The sequence below is a fragment of the Pyrgilauda ruficollis genome, unplaced genomic scaffold (assembly GCF_017590135.1).
Source record: "Pyrgilauda ruficollis isolate IOZ18807 unplaced genomic scaffold, ASM1759013v1 scaffold145, whole genome shotgun sequence".
Lineage (NCBI taxonomy): Eukaryota > Metazoa > Chordata > Aves > Passeriformes > Passeridae > Pyrgilauda > Pyrgilauda ruficollis.
The window spans coordinates 434,626-454,143 of NW_024513099.1; the positions used below are offsets into that span (position 1 = coordinate 434,626).

Consider the following 19,518-nt stretch of genomic DNA (forward strand, 5'->3'; position numbering starts at 1 on the left):
CTTCTACAAAGGAGTGTCTCCCGCTCTGTAGATCCCCCTCTGTTTTTCTACCTTTGCTGCAGAAGCATCGGGCTGAGTGGTGAAGCTGTGATATAATGGCTCTTTCCCCATCTCTAAAAGGTTCCATATTTCAGGCCACAGAGGAACTTCCTTCCAAAAAAATCACCTTCACAGAATGATGCACATTTCAAAGGAAAAGCACATGAAGTGCTTTGTGTGACATTATTGGTATGTTTCTGCATTGAGTGTGTCAGCAGGATACTTTTCTGTTTTTTCTTTGTGTTGTAATAATGCTCTGCTAATGAAGGTGCAACATGAAAGGCTGCTCTTTAGAGGATTTGAGTTTAGTTCTTGTGGAACAAGAACACAGTAAAGCAAATAGTATTTCCATGCAGAAGCATTGAGGCGAGACTATGATCACTATTAGAAAGCCTGTATTACTCCATATCTCAGGTAATTAGGCACCACACACGTACTTTGTCTTCTGGACATAGGCAGTGTGGATTTGAATTTAGAATTTAGCTCTCTACTTTTGCCTACAACAGACAGTATTAAAAACAGATTAAAATAACAGCAATAGAATTGAAAAGGATGTTGCAGAGAGTTTTATGTGTATATCTATTTGCATTATCTTTTTTGTGTTCCTGTGCTATGTGAAGAATTTGAAATTGAGTTGCAAGTTCCTAAGTCTGAGTCCTATTCTGCTTTTGCTCCACTTGAGGCAAAATACTGAGTTTTAAAGAAGTGAGGAGAGTAATGGATGAAATTTAAAGCCATCGTTTTGTTCACTGATTTATTTCTCCTGCTGCAATACTTTTTGATGCGGATTTAATTAGCTTCGTTTGTAGCTCCCCTTATTCTTGTTTTATTAATTAATTCTTCACTCCTGGTTAAGCAGTGACATTTCTTTTTGAAAGGTAGGGATGAGCAAATAATTTATAATTAATAATGCTTTTTGCCAAACATCTCTGGGCAGATTGTGAAAATTTTTACCTTATTTGTGTATTTTCTGCATGTATCTTCCTGTAACTCACAGCTTTCTGTAAGAGGCAGATGCTTTTGTCACACATTTGGGGGATTTCTCTCCCTGATGTTTCAGGTCAGGAGATCCAGCAGCACTTTGGTTAAAATTGTCAAAAAGGACAAAAAACCATTGAGGAAAAAGTCACTGACAGCAAACCTATTACCTGACAACCCATTTCGTAGTTTAAAAAAATTTAAACTTTCAAACACCAGTTTCAGCCTGGTGACATTAAGAAGACAGTTTCCAAAATTACTGGAGAGAGGCTGACCCACTCAGAGAGGCAACCAAATCACCAGGTGCTGTCCTGAGCCACCTCCAGAGGACTCTGGGGAGGGTCCAAGCTGCTGTACCTCAATTCAGTCAGCAGATATTCACGCTGGAGCTTTGCTGTTTATCACATTTGCTTTGCAACCCAGTGTTCTTGGCTAAGGCAGTCCATTAAGAGGTCTGTAATATACACTGTCTCACTGTATCTTTCTCTAAATGAGATTTTAAAGAGGAAAGCTCTAAGTGGAAAATGGTATCTGCCACGGGAGCACTAATTTAGAGCATCCATACCCTTGCAGGACCCAGCTGGCCCCAAGGGAAGCATGGTGGGTCACCAGGGAGGTCTCAGCCCAGGGAGCAGAGCAGAGCCCATCGCACTGCCACGCACCCTCATTAGTGCTCTTGCCACCAAATGGTGCCTGGGCAGGCCCAGGCTGTATGAGGACAGCAGTGCCCAGACAAGGACAGTCTTTGGGGCTGCTGAGCCTCCAGCTTCACAAGCCTGACTTCTGCTCCCTAAAGAAAGGTTTGCAAAAGGAAATGTAACCCCATAATGCAGCAGCTACAGGTTCAGGGGCTATGACTGGAGAGTGAGATGTCTTCTGTGGTGATATCGCCTTCTCTTTAAGTCTGATGTGCCTCTTGTGTGCATGTGGGGAGAAGGGTGGCTTGTGTCCACATCCAGTAACAACCACAGCAGCAAGCAGGGCATAGGGTTTTGGCAAAGCACTGGGCTGCACAGCACGGCCTTTGCCTGTTGAGAGGTTAAAATGATGGGTGGAAGAGGGTGTGCTGCTGTTCTGACAGCCTGTCTCAACTGTGCAGTGCAAATGCAGAGAGCTACTTCCTTAGGCTACCCAACGAAGCTTAATGGGAAATGTAATATGTAGAGGGTCCAGCAATGCCCACCTATCCAACGGGAATTCCCATCTGGGATCATCCCTGATGGACAGCACAAGAAACAGTCTGTCTTCACATAGTAAGCATTTTGTGAGTGTAGGATGTGTGATTTTTACTTGTGAGATGAGATTACAATTCCACAATTCCCTCTGTTTTGAATTTATTCTACAAGGTAGCTTGAATGAGGTAGTAAACCTTATGCCATTATTGGCCTAAGTTAAGCATTAAACTAGCAAGAAACCCAAGTATGTCACCTGTGCTATCTAAGGTTTTCAGATCAGCTGGTTTGGACCTATTTCTGTGCACCAATTTTTGAAGTACAGTAGACGGTGGTTTTGTTATGTATGTTCCTTACTTGGGTGCTGAGAGTACTCAGCTTCTGAGCAGCTCCACAGCACATGCCTGCAATGACAGAGTCTGACAGATCTCAGGCTTTGCTACCTAAAATCGTTTCATAATATGTCTTGTTGATGCTTTCATCTGAAAAGCATACTGGCATTGTGAAGAGAAAAAAGAAAATGTCAGTGCTTTTCAGTGAAGTAGCGATTGACTGAAAAATGCAAGTGCATCTTTAGGATCAAGACTTGGTAACATGAGGACTTGAATCCTCCTTAGTGTCTAAATATTCTGCTTAATGGCTTTGGTATGAAATCTTCAGCATTAGTTTTGTTTATCTGCAATTCAGCTCACCTCTGAAATTATGATTTCCCTTACTCTCTATTCATCTCAACCACAAAAAGTATTTTTCTCTCTGCTATCACTCAATAAAGTTATCTCTACACATAAAAATAATTAGTTACTATTTTTATTTGGAATTTTTCTTTGTTACTGATTGTTTGGGTGGTGGTTTATTGGAAGTTTTGTATATTGCATATATACATCACTTCCAGAAAGTGCTGTTCAATGATATGTCATAAATGCTGCTAGCATCAGCAAAATACAATAAATTAATTGGAACAAGTTGGATTAATCCAACTTGCTCTAGGACTGGTATATTCTGTTTCATCTTAAATGAAGTAAAGTAATTAATTTTGTGTAGTTTTCATTTTCACATTAACATTCTCTTCTGTGAAGTGTAATTGCCTTCTTGTTGTTTGCAATACTGTAGTCATTTTAGTTGGGGCAGTTCTCTATAGGGAAAGACACAGGACCTTCCTAGAGAACTTGCTACATGGACTAGACAGTCAGAAATAGAGGACACTTAAGTGGTCTGATTTACCTAAGGTCATACAAGCCATCAGCAGAGTGAGAATCACAATCCAGACTGCCTCAACCTTATTCCAGTACTGTATCCAGTGACCATGCTGCGTCTTAATGTCACTGTTCTTATTGTTCTTTCTTTATAGTTCGGGATCGGGTACGATCTAAAATGGAGAGAGATATTTTGGCAGAAGTGAACCATCCTTTCATAGTCAAGCTTCATTATGGTAACTGTAACAAAATATAATTAATGTTTGTTCTTAAATTGGGTGGGGGATTGTAACTAGGTGTGTTACACTTCCGTGCAGATGCCCCCTGCCTACTTATGACTCTGTTGCTAATAAAGTCATAGAGGCTGCCTGTGTGAAATTCTTCATTTATGCTGAAGGAGACATCCAGTACTTGTAAGTTTCAGCCATTCCTCCATTAAAATAAATTTGTCATGAAGTCTGATGTGGTAGGTAGTGCTGGTAGGGTAGCTGCTGAGTTTACATCTGCCAAACCCTCACCCACTGTCAGGTATCCTTTAGAAGGACAGAGAATTTAAATAAAAGCAGGTTATAATAATCAGTACCAGTCTAAATTTGTATAGGTGTGTACATGAATGTGGTGTCTTGCTGGAATTACCTCCTACCACGCCAGCCCCATTACTACTACCATTACTACTATGACAGGTATCCTGAGGGCATTTGGATATGTGGGCTCTTCTCTCACACAAATATGGAAACCTCTCTCTATGCCTCACTCTGACTCCTGATACTTTGTGGAGTGGGAAACGCTGCTAATTCATAAGTGCTTAACACAGAACTGAATTTATTAGTAATGCACTTTTGTCTCTCAACTGACACTATTTTTTCCCATAGCCAAAGCTCAATTGCTAAGTTCTATACAGAAATGGGGTTTTTTTTGGTTCTCAAAGTTTTGAAGTAACAGTGATGCAATGGCATAAATGATACAGCAATGGTGTGAATGATACACTGCTAGTCAACAGGACTTACTCGTTGGGGATTTTATCTTGATTCAAACTTCCGACATCTTCATCCTTTTCTAATGCAGCATTTCAAACAGAGGGAAAGTTGTACCTAATACTAGATTTCCTGCGGGGAGGTGACCTTTTCACCAGACTCTCCAAAGAGGTAAGCTGATACATCTTTAACTCAGAAATGAAAAACTGTCTTGGATTTTCAGAACTCAAATTGAGTTCATGGGAATGAAAAATGGCCTTGGGAATAGTCATCTAGATATGTAATGGAGCTATCTCATCTTGCATGGTTAAGTGGATTCTTAACAACTGTATTTGAATTATGCCAGAGGTAATGCAGGCATCACTGCCAGAGAAAACTGCTCCACTGCTAAGCCGTTCCCTATCAAAATAGCCCCAGACTCGATGCTTTCAGAGTAAGTCCTTGATGTGATGAGAAACAGTCTGAGAAATCAATCCCCAATACATTTTCCCCTAGGGATGAGCACAGAACCACTGGAAAAACATATTGCCAGCAGAGGGAAGAGATGACCATGGGTCAGGACCAACCTCTGCAGCTGCTGGGAGCAGGTTAAGGGCCATGCACCAGCCCAGACATGGGAGATTAACTATCACAATCCTCACCTGCCCTCCTCATGCCTGCCAGGAGCAGCTGCTGCTTCCATGCCCTCCCCAAGCTCTCATGCCTCGCCTGTCCTCTGCATGCCTTGCCCCTGGAGAGGGACTGCTGCAGGCAGGGAATGTCCCAAGTTCTCACTGATGCCCAAACAGAGCAGTCACAGTAGGTTTTCTAGGTTCATTTAGCTCTTTCCTGTATCTCCAAAGCTCTGTGAACCAGCAGTCCCAGTGAGGTCCTTGCAGGAATGCAGGAGGCTCTAGTGAGGCAGCATGCAACTGCTCTGCAGTTGTCTGTGCCCTGGTGTTTTCTGTCACCAACATGACGTCCCCAGCCCTTGGTACTTCTAAGGGTGTGGGAACAGGGATGCAGGCAACCACTTAGCACAGAGTGTTTAACGACAGGAACCTTTCAAATGCCATCTTGAGGGGAAGCTCTGTTGCTCTTCTTGGGTTTGGGGAGCTACTGATGGACTAAAAGAGCTGTGAAAATAGTATTTTCAGTCAAAATTCCCCAGCTCTCCCCAACCCCCATTCAATTCCTGATTCAGTGGCATGCTGCAGGATGCTGTGTGCACTGCAACTTGGGACCCCAAGCATTTGCTTTTAAGGCTTATTTGCTAATGCAAGAAGACATTGGTAACAAGTTAATTACACTGCTATGTAATGATCCTTATATAAATATTCAGTCCCTGGTAGCAATTATTTTTAATATGAGGAAAAATATTTCAAAAAATTTAATTTAAAATGTCCTTCTGCTGTTGTCATGAGACCAAGCTTTATTAGCGAGGCAGCGCTGCTGTCTCAGCAAGGGCCTCTCTGGTTTCATGGAAGAAGACAGAAAATGTGGCCCTTGCCTAAGAGGGCAGGTCCCTGTTCCGCACAACCAGGGAACTCAAAAGTGGAAGTTAACAGCTCAGACTTTGTACTTCTTTAAAAGCTTCATGTTTTCCCCAAAGCTTGTCCAGGGCAATTCACCAACTCCTGTGCTGTATACCATTGTTAATGACACATTAAGCTGATGGTAAAAACATACTTCTCTTTTTTCAGTGTTAGCAGCTCACCTTGCCTGCCTATACTTTGCAGCTCTTTAGGGCAAGGTATTGCAAGAGAAGAAGTTCTGGGAGAGCTTGAACTTTTTGCAATTTGTAGTTAGAGATTTGGTTGAAAGGTATTGATTTCAGTGGACTTTCAGTCAGATCCCATAGACATATATTGTGTGCATGTATGCAGAGCTTGCCTATTTCTTGCTCTGTCTTTTTGAGACATCTGACTAACTAGGTGTATCTGTATAGATGAGAAATTTCCTGGATTCTATTGATTTAATTTCTTGCCTACATTATTTATTTTAAATCTTATAAATAATTTAAATTTCTTTTAAAATTAATGTCATTTTTACATTCAGTACAATTAAATTTGAGAGTTTTTGCTTTTGCGTTTTTGTTTCTAGCCTTTGCAGTAAAATTCTTAATTAAATTATGTGACATCTGTGCTCTGAATAATCTCTTTTTTTTTCTCAGCTGTCTGGAACTTCTGAAAGCACTCAGATATTTTGGCTATCCCTTTTTGAGAGCAGAGACCTAATTTTAAAATTAAGCCCTACAACTTCTACTGTAGAATTTACATTTACATATGACAAGTAAATTTTTATTCAGCTGACTCATTTTACTTCTGTCATGCATAATCACACTTCTGTAGCCAATATATCAGCTTCTTTTCTGCGTTATTATCTCTGTGCATATAGAAATTTAAAGAGAACATCTCAGATACAATGGAAGTTGAACCAGAGGGGTTTCCTGCCATCTGACTTTTTCAGAGTTTATTGGTTTTTTGATTACAGAAGTTTCTTCTCACCTAAAACACAGCTTTCAGTGTTAGCAGTGTCCATATCAGCTGCAGAAAACACTGCCTTCAGCTGGCACCTCATCAGGCCCCAAATGTTAGACAGCACATCACTGCTTATGGCATCTGCACTGATTTTCCTTGGGCCTCCAAGGCATGAGTTTTAAATCCACCTCTGATTCTCTTCATGCTGTGTATTCTGCTCCAACTTGGAAGTATTCCATTCCCCAAAAAGGTTTCCTATGCTATTTAAGGGGAATTTGGTAACCAAATGCCAAGACTGTAGCAAGTTAAGGGATATGAAAGCAATATGGGCTGCACTGAATGTGTTTAATTTTGCTGTTCATTTCCAAAGGCTAAGGAGTTATAATTTATTGCTAATATTGTGACATAATGTCATCTAAACAGATCAAACAGATGAATGAGAGCAGCATATTTTAAGGAATAGAGGTGCTCAACAGATCAAGTTTTGTTTTATAGGGAGAATCTGGTAAGAATTGTTAATATCAATTCAGAAAAATTATGGACAATTGAACCTGATATGGTGGTCCTTCCAGCATTCCCAGCTTAGAAAATTCCTTCTCTGTGTCTGTTTAAGGCAAGCCAGCCCACCACTGTCCAATAAATAGATGTGGTCTTCTCTTCCTTCTCTCTAGGTGATGTTTACAGAAGAGGATGTCAAATTCTACTTAGCTGAGCTGGCCTTGGCATTAGACCACCTCCATGGTCTCGGAATTATTTACAGGGATCTAAAACCAGAAAAGTAAGTTAACAAGGAGAAGTGAACTGAAACATAAATACTTGAACTTTTAAGTTGCATCTGCCCCTTGTCACACTACTAAATGAGAAGGTGCCAGGAGCTCTGCCTTCCTTCTTTGTGAGACTACACGAGACCGTCACTAACAGCAGTAGGGTTTTCCTGTCGTACTATCTTAGCATGAGGCCAAATGTTTTGACTCTGCTCCAGCATGATGGAACCTCTGTGCCTGCCCTTCAGTTTTGTGAATGATTTCAGTAAAGAATTTAGATCCCTGTGCCTTAACTTCAGTGGCACCATTCTCTGTTTGCAGCATTTAATCTGGCCTTCCCCCTGATGCAGTGTAAACCATTCAAAGCAACTCCACTTCCAGCTCATACAGAATATGGCATGGCACCATTCAGTGTTACCGGAGCCATTGCTTAAAGTAAATGAGCATGTCTGAGAACTTGTGTGCCTGTTAACTCATGAGAGACATGATAATCAGGACTTTTAAAACACTTGTATTAACTGTGCAAAATATTTTCCAAAATATTTCTCCTCACATTTGCAACTATTTTTCACTCGTAATGTGGTCCTAATTTTCCTTTCTCTTTTTTATTTGCAATACATCAGTAGAACAAATGACACCCTCAAGCAGTCACTGGGAGTGACATGATACTGTTTATATTCTATGCCCTTTGCTTGGTGTTTTGCTGGATTCTGCTGTGACTACTCAAATAAATCAGGCTGCAACATTCCAAAGTTCCTTTTTAATTTAATGGTCACCAGCATTTATAACGGATAACCATTGAGGACGGTCTTTTTGACAATTGCTTACACTTTCAAAATCTAACAGCACAGCAGCATTTTCCTTCTGTGACATCAAGCTGAAAAATATGCAGCTCTTTCTTTAAAATGGAGTGTTATCACTCCCACTCTCACGCGCAAAACATGAGACCAAAAGTGATGGAAGGTAGACTTTGTAGGTAAGAAGTTGAAGAGAAGGAGACTGTTTATCTGCATTGCAGTTCTATGTGATTGAAATTTTAAATTCAATTTTATGTTTTGGTTTGAAAAGTAGTAGTAGTAGTAGTAATACTATGTGAATTCAACAAATGTACATAGCAAGAGCTCTCAAGTCTTTTGGGCTAGTGAACTTTTTGTAGTTGACCAAATTTCCAATCTTGCCCACTTATGCAGTCAAAACTGGAAACGATTTGTCTTTGACAAATGTGGGAAGTCATCCTACAATTAAACAACTGGAGGGAGAAAAGTACTGGTTTGTTCCTGATATGAAATGCAGGTAGGCAGTGGTGACACCCCAGCTGCTACAGCCACAGGCTCTTGCATCATCTGCCAGCAGCTCTTTGGTTTCAATTTCATTCTGAATTGCTGTTCTATCCATTCAGCATCAACAAACATGCATACAGTAGAATAACGCAAATTATAGGTTTTCTGTTTTAAACTTTGATTCTAGTGAGCATTCGTATGGATCATGCACTGCTTTTCTCTCTGATGTTAGATGAGGCTGATTTTTGAGATAACACATGATGTATGAATCTGCTGTTAGAAGGTATCCAGATATGAGGTTGTATATTCAGATATGTTGCAATGCCTTTATATTTTTAGGCATATGCTGTAATTTTTTGCTTTAGAAGAAGTTAGAAACTAAGGAGAAAATTAAATGTATGTCAAAACTCATACATTTCATTGTATGTTCATTGTATTTGAGATACTGAGACCTGGATTCTTCTGAGTTCTCAGCAGGAAGTGTCACTTTGCATCTCAAAAAACATCTCTCAGTGACTCCAGTTGCAAGTGAGAGCACTTTATATAACTGCAGATCAAAGTGATGTGCTTCAAATCAGGGATCAGTGAATCAAGAAATTGGAGCTCATCTAAGAAGGTGTCACTGATTTGTCATTGTCACATAGAAGCATGTTGAAAAGGTACAGATGGAATCCAGTTTTCTCTATATTTTTGTCTGAGCTGAGACCAGCCATCCCCTTCACTGTACTGCTCTGCTAAAATCCCTCCCTGAGTGTTACCAGTCTGCCAGCTGAGACAAGATTTCTATGGAAGAAAAGAAGTATCATCACGTAACTGGAGACCTATACACAGAGAGATCACTGTGTAAAGTTAAGGTGGCAGCCCTCAGTCTTGCATTTTCTACCTTTTATAAATGGTTTATGACCTTTGATCTACAGATTCAGCTTACATGAATATAACTGTTTTATAGGAAAGACTCAGAAGTTCATACCTGGAGATAAAGCAAGGCTTCTGACTGAAAACCATGTCCTCTAAAAATAGCTCTGTAAGCGCAAAGCCTATGTGTAGTCACACCTAGGAGAGCAGAGCATGACAGCCTATGATTTCTCTGGAAGTTTAGATTTACGTTATAGATACAGCAGAATAAAACAATTACTCTCGGGGGAAAAAATGCTAATTTTTTGAGTTACATCTGGGAAAGAATATCTTCCTAAATAAGATGATAAAAGAAAATTAGGACCATCTCAGGATGTTCTCATCCTCCCCTGGCAGGATCAAGACCATAACAGGTGTGTTGCTAACTCAGGCTTAAAACAGATGGTGAAAACTGTGCTGTACACAGGAAGCCTCTTGGCAGTGCTCCAGCAGTTGCTCATCTAAAATGTTGCTCTTAATACCTAGTTTGAAATTTTTTCGCTGCCACTGCAGGCAAATGCTTCTTGGCCTGTCCTCCTAGAAGCCCCAACCTGCTTGTTCTGCTCTCAGCAGCAGCCTGAGGGGTTTGTGAGAACATCCTTTTCCTTAGACCCTCTTCCGTATCCTAAACAATCCAGGTTCCGAACTCTTCTTCACTAGTCAGTCTTTACAGGGCTTCAGTCATTCTCATTACTCCCCTTTGGTTTCCCTCTCTCCTTTGAAGTGCAACATGCAGAATCACACACACGCATCTTCAGCAGAGGCATTACCAGCATGATTACAGCACAAAGTTTGCTCTGTTAGATTTGCAGAACTGGAGATAATTAATTTGTAATTTCCCAATTCTCTCTCTTTCTCCCCATATCTCTCCCCTTTATTAAAGACGGGTGCTGCATTAGACCTTTCATTGTTCAATGCTTTTGCTGTTCTTCAGATGCTCCCAAAATTAGCTGCTGATAGCAGCTTGTCAGCTCTGTAAGTATGCTAAAATAAAGCTCATTGGAATGGTTTATGTTTAAAAAAAAAAAAAAAACAAACAAACCAAAAAAAAAAAAACAAAAAAAAAACCAGCACTGTTCAAGCCACTTGGAAGAACTCTCAGTACATTAAAATTTAAGGTTTAGCTTTTTTTTTTTAAGATTCCCTGAGCAAAAATCCATGTTAACAATTCAAAGCTATGAGTTAATTTCCAATGCAACTGGGAGTTGTTCTCAAGTCAGCTGTACTTACCTCAAAAAGAAAAGTAATTGAGGTTTCTGGTCAAAGTCTTGTTTAGAACAAGCAGATACATCTCTTGAATTGTTGCAGAAATATTTTTCTCCTTGAGTTGTCTTGGTGATTTCAGTGACATCCCTTGTGGGACAAGGTATTGCTCAGTCACACTGGAAGCCACTGATCATCCTTAAATGATGAGGCATGTTTTTACTTAAGAACTGCACAATCAAGCTATACAATAAAGGTATATATACCTTGGTATATGTGGTAAATATACCAAAATAGAAAAATGGGCACTTATTACAGAGTAGTATATTATGCGTATTTTATTTCTTATGCTGTGGTTTGAGGGCATGAGTGACTTAGAGATGAGTCACCATCTGAAAATGGACAAACTGTTATTAATCTTAACCATTTCTATTTTCAGGAACCTAGATGCACCTTGCTAACCTTGCTAGGGGCTTAGGTTAACAAGGAGTGATGTACATTTTAAGGCCCTCAGTTGTCTACACAAAGGACAGTGTAGACACTATACTCTAAAAAAGCCAAACACCACTTTTAATGCAGCATGTTGCCAACCATGACTACTAATTTATGAATGTACCTGCCCTGTGTAGAGAGGGAAGATCTGAGAATCAGTAAACGACAAAGGCTTATGGTGGAAAGCTTCCATTGATGTAAGCAGCCCCTTTTTGACTTCATGGTGTCAACGGAGCTACAGCAGAGAGGAATTTACATTCAGCAGGGTGAGAGAGCATGGGGTCATACGAACACTGAAATGTCACAAAACACAATTTGTGAGATTCATCTCTTTAGTAGATATTTGACTTCTTCATCTGGTACTTTCATAACAAAATGAAATAAAACACTTTTGATGAAGTCTCAGGTTTTATCTCCTACCTGAAAATTTAGCTACAGTTTCTGATTAACATAAAGTGTGGGTTGAATCTTCTGCAAAACTGCTCTCACTTAAAAAGAAACTTATATCATCAAAAAAAAAAATCCCAAACCAAACCAACCAAATAAACAAACAAAAAAAAAAACACAAAAAAAACAAAAAAAAAAAAAAAAAAAAACCAAAAAAAAACCCAAGAAAACCAAAACAAACACCAACCAAACAACAACAAAAAAAACCCCCACAAGAACAACGGAACCAACCCCAGAGTTCCAGCTTTATTAGGTTTGGCAGAACATCACATTGATTTGGGGATGTTGGAGCTCAAAGTAAAACCCTGAAGACATGACTCAAAACTAAAAATTAAGAGAGAGAGAAATGGGAAAGAATTGTTCAGGCCTTGATTTAAGAGATTATATAAAACAATGCCAACAATCCATCACAAAAGCTTTTTTCCCCTGTGATAAAGCTGCAGCAGAAAAGTTGATATGGAGTTTACAGTCGTAGTTCTGCTATGGGACTTCTCCTGTAACTCAGACTGTGTCATTCCTCTACTACAAATTTAGCTGCCCCAACCTCTAGCATGGAGATTTCCAGCCTTTCTCTTCTCAAGGCATACCTCTAAACCGAGGTCAGTGAAAGCAGTTTGTGGGATGGTTCTGATGCTAAAATATTCAATCATAGAATAATAGAATATCCCCAAGACAATCCCAAGGATCACGCCCTGTGTCTGAGAGCATTGTCCAAATGCTCCTTGAACTCTGTCAGGCTGGTGCTGTGATCACTTCCCTGGGGAGCTGTTCCAGCACCCAACCACCCTCTGGGTGAAGAAATTTTTCCTAATATCCAACCTAAACCTCCCCTGGCACAGCTTCAGGCCATTCCCTCAGGTCCAGTCAATGGTCACCACAGAGAAGAGATCAGTGCCTGCCCCTCCTCTTCCCATTTTGAGAAACCTGTAGACTGTGATGAGGTCTCCCCTCAGTCTCCTCTTCTCTAAGAGATGCCCTTATTTTGTGGCATTTTTTGTTCCACAATATGTGTGGTTCACTTATTTATGGTGTTGGCATATTTTTCACCTAGTAACTGTTACTACTGCTTTGAAGAGGAGGTTTACAATGACAGTATCCTGTAAAAGCACTCAAGCATTAGACTGAACAAATAAAATGAGAAAACCTCCTAGCTGAAGTTTGTCATTCAGTATGATTGCAACCTAGTTTAGCATTTAAAAGTAGTCTACTTTTTTATGGGTTTTATAATTTCAAAACATTAATTTAGATGAAAGATTATTCTCAAGCCTGAATCATATTAAGAACTTCTGGTTGTTTTTCCCCTTCAGAGAATAATACTATCTTATTTCAGATTAGTTTGTTCTGCAAACCATAGCTAAAGTAATTGTGATTGTCACAATAGAATGTCTGCTATGGATATTGTGGGATAAAAAGGAATTGTAAGATGACAAAGATAAAAAGAGTACAGAGTATGATTAGATAGAAAGTTTGCTTCTACTGTCACAGGAAACCTATTTGTCTATTGTTGTAATTTGCATTTGTCTAACCAGGTACTTTTTTCTTCTTAATTTCACTCTAAGATAATTCAGTGCAACAGGTACCTTTTTTCCCCCCTCACAATTAGCATATTGTTTTCTTTTTACATGAAATATAATCTTTGGTTAGTAGCTGTAGCATTATTTGTGCTGTCAGGTGGCAAGTGTGGAGGCACCCAGATGTCCAAAGGGTGCTGCCAGGGGCCACAGAGGAAGCTGCCAGCAGCTGAGGGAATGGTAGAAGGGTGATTGGAGAATGTGAGATGAAGGAAGGAACTGAAGCTCATGTTTTAGGGGATATGGGATACACATCCATTGGAAGCGAGGATCTATTCATTTTGGTGCTCATGCAAACAGTGTGAGAAAGAGTTGCTGTATGTTTCTGACACAACCTCAGGCAATATTATCAGCATGAAAGCTCTGTTGGAGTTGCTTCTATCCCTTTAATGAGGGTAAGGTGTAAGCCCTTTTATCAGGGCAAAGTAAGCACACATCGTGTACATACTACAGCAGCATGCATTTCCAATAGGAAATTACGAAATTTAAAACCCATTAAGTGTAAAATCAGTGCCTCTGGGGAAATTTCCTTTGAATTGCATAGTTATTCACAAGGGCTTCCTGTGTGTGGGGCAAAGTTTTGGGTGATTTCTGTGAGCTCTATTCCCCTTGCTATTTTTCCAGATTGAGGTCTGGGGAGTACATATATTCATGCTCACTTCCACATTGGCAGGTGTTTTATTCTGTTCTCTTCTGAAGCACAAGTTTAGGTGTTTCAGTCATAAAAGTACATTTAAACATGCCTGGTATAGACTAGTACTTAGAAAATGCTGTGTTCAAGGAAAATGTGGAGAAAGAATAAAGGTAAGGTGTTTTAATTGAGAAGAAAAGGCTTTAATTATGGGACTCGTGGTACTGACTTAGTTGCTGGCTTTGATGACTTGCACAACAACTTTTTCTAAACACATGAATGACAGAAGAGCATCTTTTTTCAATTATGTTTCAGTTCAGATACAACTTTTCACAAAAGGAGAGCTTATTATATTTGGTTCACTAGTATTCTATTTTCTTCCTGAATAATTACATTAAAGTGATTCTCTAAGAGAAGAGGAATATAAAAATAGTTGGCAACATGCTAGATCACTTTGAAAAGAAAAATATACTGAGTGTAACTAAGACTGAAGAAAGACCACCTTCATTACTATGTCAGTTTTTATTTACCAAAATCATTATTTTTCAAATTTAGTGTTCATTCTTGTTTCCACAAAAACTAGCAGTGCTTTTTGTGAACTACAGAAATGCTGGAGTGCCTTTGTTAAGAAAAAATATGTTGGCAGGTGGCAAATGCGAGAACACTTAAATTTGGCTTCCAGGCTGAATTTTCATCTGTGCACTGGACAAAAAAAAAAAAAAAATCAGCAGAGGCTGAGATCATGCCGTTAGGCTGTGACTGGTCACTGTGCTCTGCAATGACTTTTATTACTTCAGCATGACTTAATTTTAGGTCCAGTGAGTCCAAGCCTTGATTATTTCTTCAATTGCCTTTTCTTATGACAAGAACAGGAAATGTGTAGCTCCTTCTCCTGCTGGAAGCATACACTCTGCAGCTGTTCACTTTGAACACCCTGTTCTTTCTGAGCTCTGTTTGCATGCCCACCTTGAACATCCTGTGGAGCACAGAGGAGGCTCCTCGTGGAACTGCATGAGGCTGTGCATGCTTCAGACATGAGATTAAAAAAACCTTTGAGGTTCATTTTTCTTTCTGGAGCCATAGAATCCACTAAGGTTTTGTGTACATAAGTATTTGAATCTTGCAATATCTCCTTACCTGACTTAAACATCTTTTATTCATGTTTTTTAACTGCACTTTGTGCCTGGCTAATGAATGAATGTTTCTTTTTTTGCTTTATAGCATTCTTCTTGATGAAGAGGGTCACATTAAGATAACAGGTATGTGAGAAATAGAAAACTTCATGCCTATAAACTGATTTTTTTTTTCCTGTAGTATATTGCATGCATCCTGGTCTTTGGTTGGAAGGAGTTTGCTTACAAAAACTAGAAGCCAGAAGAGTTTGAGTGTTGAGCTTCTCTGTCAATTTGTCAACCCCCCTACTGCACAGCACATGGAGAACAGCCTTTTCTTATTAAAATTGCGCTCTTGACTGATGTGAAGCAGGCAGGTTTGGCTGCTTGCCACTGTGGATGGAAGGATGCTTCCAATATGACTATTTAATCCAGGCAGAGGTTGGCTGGAAGGACATCGCTTTGCCACTCTAGAGGCACTGTCTAGCCAGCCTTTTCACTGGTGTAATCTGGGATTATTCCAAATATTTTGGTTAGCTGCACAAGAATCCTCACTAACATTATCTTCACCAAACCTGAACTGTATATATCTGCTTATTTAAACTCCCTTCTGCCTTGAGCCAGAACCTCATTCTGCACAGGGAAAATTATATGCCTATTTTCAGGGTGTATTAACAAGTGCCAGACACTACACATAGGCAGGGCTCCAGCACACATGTGCCTGCGGCCTCTTTCTGCACACGGAGAGAAGGGCACTTCACTAGCTGGTTGGTGTGTTTCATTCAAACAATTTAAGCGAGCAAAAGCAGAAATAATAATATTTAGATACCTGACAAGTCCTGTTCTGCTTCAATTTATGTAGATTTTGGTCTGAGTAAAGAATCCATCGACCATGACAAGAGAGCGTACTCATTCTGCGGGACAATAGAGTACATGGCCCCAGAGGTGGTCAACCGGCGAGGGCACACGCAGAGTGCTGACTGGTGGTCCTTTGGCGTGCTCATGGTAATGCAGAAATTGTGCTTATCTGTGGGAGGGGTGGCTGTGGGAGGGATCAGATCCCTCAGATAAAAATTGCAGTGTCAGTGAGGTTTTTCAGAGAGGTATTGCACTCTCCTCAAGCCAGCCTTTTAAAATAACATGTTCAGATGCTCTCCCGGCCACCTTGCACCCCTCCAGCCTCTTCAGTCTGTGGGCTATTGTTGCCAAGGTAGAAGAAGAAAAGATCAAGAAGTTGGTTTGTGACACTGTGATTTTTTTTTCAAAGCTGTATGAACACTGTAAGTTTTTGGAAGCATTGTTTTATCAAGCATAGTGGTGTCCCTTGAGGTCAGACACCAGGCACCTGCTACTCTCACAGGGATATGTTTGAATAACAGAGCTGGTGCTGCTGTCTCCTGAGGTGGGCCGGCTGCAGATCTACCCTGTGCTCAGGGCATGGCCATCACCAGCCAGCTGTGGCTCACAGGGTACCTCACCGTAGTTGTCACAGCAGAGCCAGGGCAGAATCAGAAATTAGTGTAGCAACGTGCTCTTCCAGTACAGCCCCATTTCCTGTGGAGGCTGGTTTTGGTAGCTAGGTATTGCACTACATACCAAAATCCGTAGAATATGTTTAAATTTTGTTCACCTGAAGCGGACAACTGATCCCACCAGAGGAAGCATAGGAAGCAATGTGAAAAACAGTGAAAATTTAGGCTGGGGAGGGCCTACATCACTGATCTGTATATCTTCTGGGAAGTGCTTATGTTTTGCCGACTGAAATGGGAGACTGCCCTGAAAGAGAGCAAGGAAGCACTGCATAGTATATTGACACCTCAGCAGGATCATGTGACTCCAGAGGCTCCTTCCCATTGAGCCTAATTCTGTGGGTCTCTAAATAGGCAGCTGAACTGGAACAAAAAAATATTCGCCTTGCACTTTCTTCGGTACAGAAAGGAAAACAAGGTCGGAGGGAGGTGCAGCCTTCTGAAGCCTAACAGAAGATAGCCCTCCAAAACACCTGGGAAGAGAATCAGTAGGAAGGAAGGAGCAAACAGGTGGTTTCTACAGATGGAGAAGTAGAGAGAACGAAAATTGAGTCCCCCAGCAAAACTATAGGTGCTGCTTTAATAGACAAAAATAGTGTGGAATCCATTCACCCCTAGTCTCAGCTTCTTGTCAACCTGCTGTGACCCATACAGCTCTGTATTTATGTGCAAGAGTGTAAGCAGCATGTTCTCACTTCTGTTTTCATGTTCAGGTTTAGCAAGATTTTTGACTTTTTGAAAAAAATAAGCAGAAAGACAGGTCTCTGTGCAGTGAAATGATAGCGTTAACTGATGAAATGAACAACTTCAAATTTTTTTTTGATTTTGTTATTTCATTTTGAACCTTCAACAGATTTAATCAGGACTGCAATTGAGAAACTAAAGCTCTATTCCAGAGGCTGCTTAGCAAAGTTCATTAAAGTAAAAAGCTCTGGTACACTTAACTTACATGGCTGCTTTTCACTTTAAATATTGATGTTAACTGCATTTCTTCTGAACCTGAATTAATCTCAACATTAGGCCTGCACAATTGGAGATGTGGTAACAAAGTGCAGCAGCACAGTAAATGTTTCCTGCAGCCTCCAGAACAGTCATTCCCCCTGCTCCCTCCTGCAACTTCAGTTTCTTCCAAATTCCTTCCTTCTTGTTTCCATCCTTTGCAGTCACAGTGCATTTGCAGGTATTCCTGGGATATTGGGGTGGGTGGGAACTACAGTCCTTTTCCACGTAGTCACTCACCAAACAGTGCTTGTATCTGTATCATCCGCATCAGCAGTGTCAAGCCCATTTAGGCCAGTATAAATGAGACTTAGCAGCCATTGTTGGTGCCACTAAATTAGATTTTTTATAATAACAAAGTAATGTGAGCAAGTGTAAGTGAACATTAGGTACTTACCGTAAGCATAAACACTCTAGAAATCATGAGGAGGGTTTGGTACAATCTGTACCATTTCTGCTGCTGCCCTGGGAAGCAATGTTCTCTGTCCTTCATTGCCAGTCCCATTTTATCAGGACTAGGCTCTAATAGGTCAGAATTACTTTGAAAATGGTGTTTAAGCTCCAGTGTCATCTAAGCAGGTTTAAAAATTCTCCCCCATTATGTTTCTTTGTAGAAAATGAGCTGCTTTCCTCAAGGTCTACTTTTCTTGCCTCTCCTAACCCAAGCAGAAGTTAATGCATTTGTTTTTTCCAAGTCTTGTTGATATTTGGCAGTCATATAAATTTGTTTAAAGTGGTTTTTTTTCTGTTTCTACTATGCATTTTAGTGCCTTGAGGTAATTTGTTACTAATGAAGATTAACCCTTCAATTAACTATATTCAGTTAGTTGTCTGGCTTCTAAACATCTCCTCTGCCCTTCTCCCAAAATTAACATATCAGGTTCACTAGTTTTCTTCTGTTTTCTCTATTTTTCCTCTGGTATAGCTATATTTAATCTAGGCAAGAGAAAGAGTCGGGCTGTGCGGCAATCTGACACAAGTTTTGGTAATGAAAGAATCTTTCTAGGCACAAATGTGCTTTCTGGGAGCACTGTGGTTTCTTGTGAGATAAGGTACAAAAATTATATAAGGCTTGAAGAATCTTTCCTGCCTTAGCAAGCATTTACTTATAGCAATGAGTAGTAATTATTAGATTAATTAATGACACTAAGTAATTAACTTACTATAGCAGAGGAGATCCAAAGCCTGAGTGACAGACACAAACAAGTAACAGTTTACCTTGCCCTCAATGGACAGAGTTTTCCTTTGTGTCCAAGCTCAATTATGTTCTTGGTGTCTTTATGTTTGGTGATGCACAGCCTTCAGCCTCCCTTAGTCAGGGCAAGCACCTGCGACTCCCTAAAACACCATATTCGGCAAGCTTCTTCAGCTGGGGTTCAGTTTGGTTTTCTTTTTTCCACTTCTTACAGATGTGAAATTCCTGTCAAATTTACTGAAAGCGCTAATCTGTCTCCAAGGAACCATAACTGATTGATGTTTCAACACTTGACTTAGGCAAATAATTGATGATGACTGTTGAGTTTTGCTTTCAGATTTGGGTTCAGTTGAATGTGACACCTACGAGTTCCATCACTGAATACAGCCAGAGGAACCAAAGCAGGAGAGAAAAAGCACACTCAAAAGCCTTGAGAATGTGGGGTATAGTCTTGTTTCTCCTGCAAAATATCTGAGACGCAACTCTAAGTGTTGCAAATACACAATCAAAGAGGTGGTTTGATTCAGCCTAAAAAGGTGGGGAATGGCATATCAAATCCATTTGCCTTGCATGGTAGACCATATCG

General features: G+C 40.2%; 1 protein-coding gene across 9 annotated transcripts in view; it reads left to right on the plus strand.

The window, feature by feature from the left end:
* RPS6KA2 (ribosomal protein S6 kinase A2) overlaps positions 1 to 19,518 on the plus strand; it is a 202,208-nt gene that overhangs the window by 123,128 nt on the left and 59,562 nt on the right. For 8 of the 9 annotated variants that reach the window (XR_005954599.1, XR_005954600.1, XR_005954601.1 and 5 more), the window contains 5 exons: positions 3,538 to 3,618; positions 4,448 to 4,527; positions 7,487 to 7,593; positions 15,319 to 15,356; positions 16,072 to 16,214. Coding sequence is in view for 5 of the 9 variants with exons in the window: in XM_041460561.1 (XP_041316495.1) it covers positions 3,538 to 3,618; positions 4,448 to 4,527; positions 7,487 to 7,593; positions 15,319 to 15,356; positions 16,072 to 16,214 (449 nt within the window). In the remaining 4 variants the exon portion in view is untranslated. The remainder of the gene's footprint in view (positions 1 to 3,537; positions 3,619 to 4,447; positions 4,528 to 7,486; positions 7,594 to 15,318; positions 15,357 to 16,071; positions 16,215 to 19,518) is intronic. The other variant, XM_041460562.1, reaches the window with a different exon arrangement.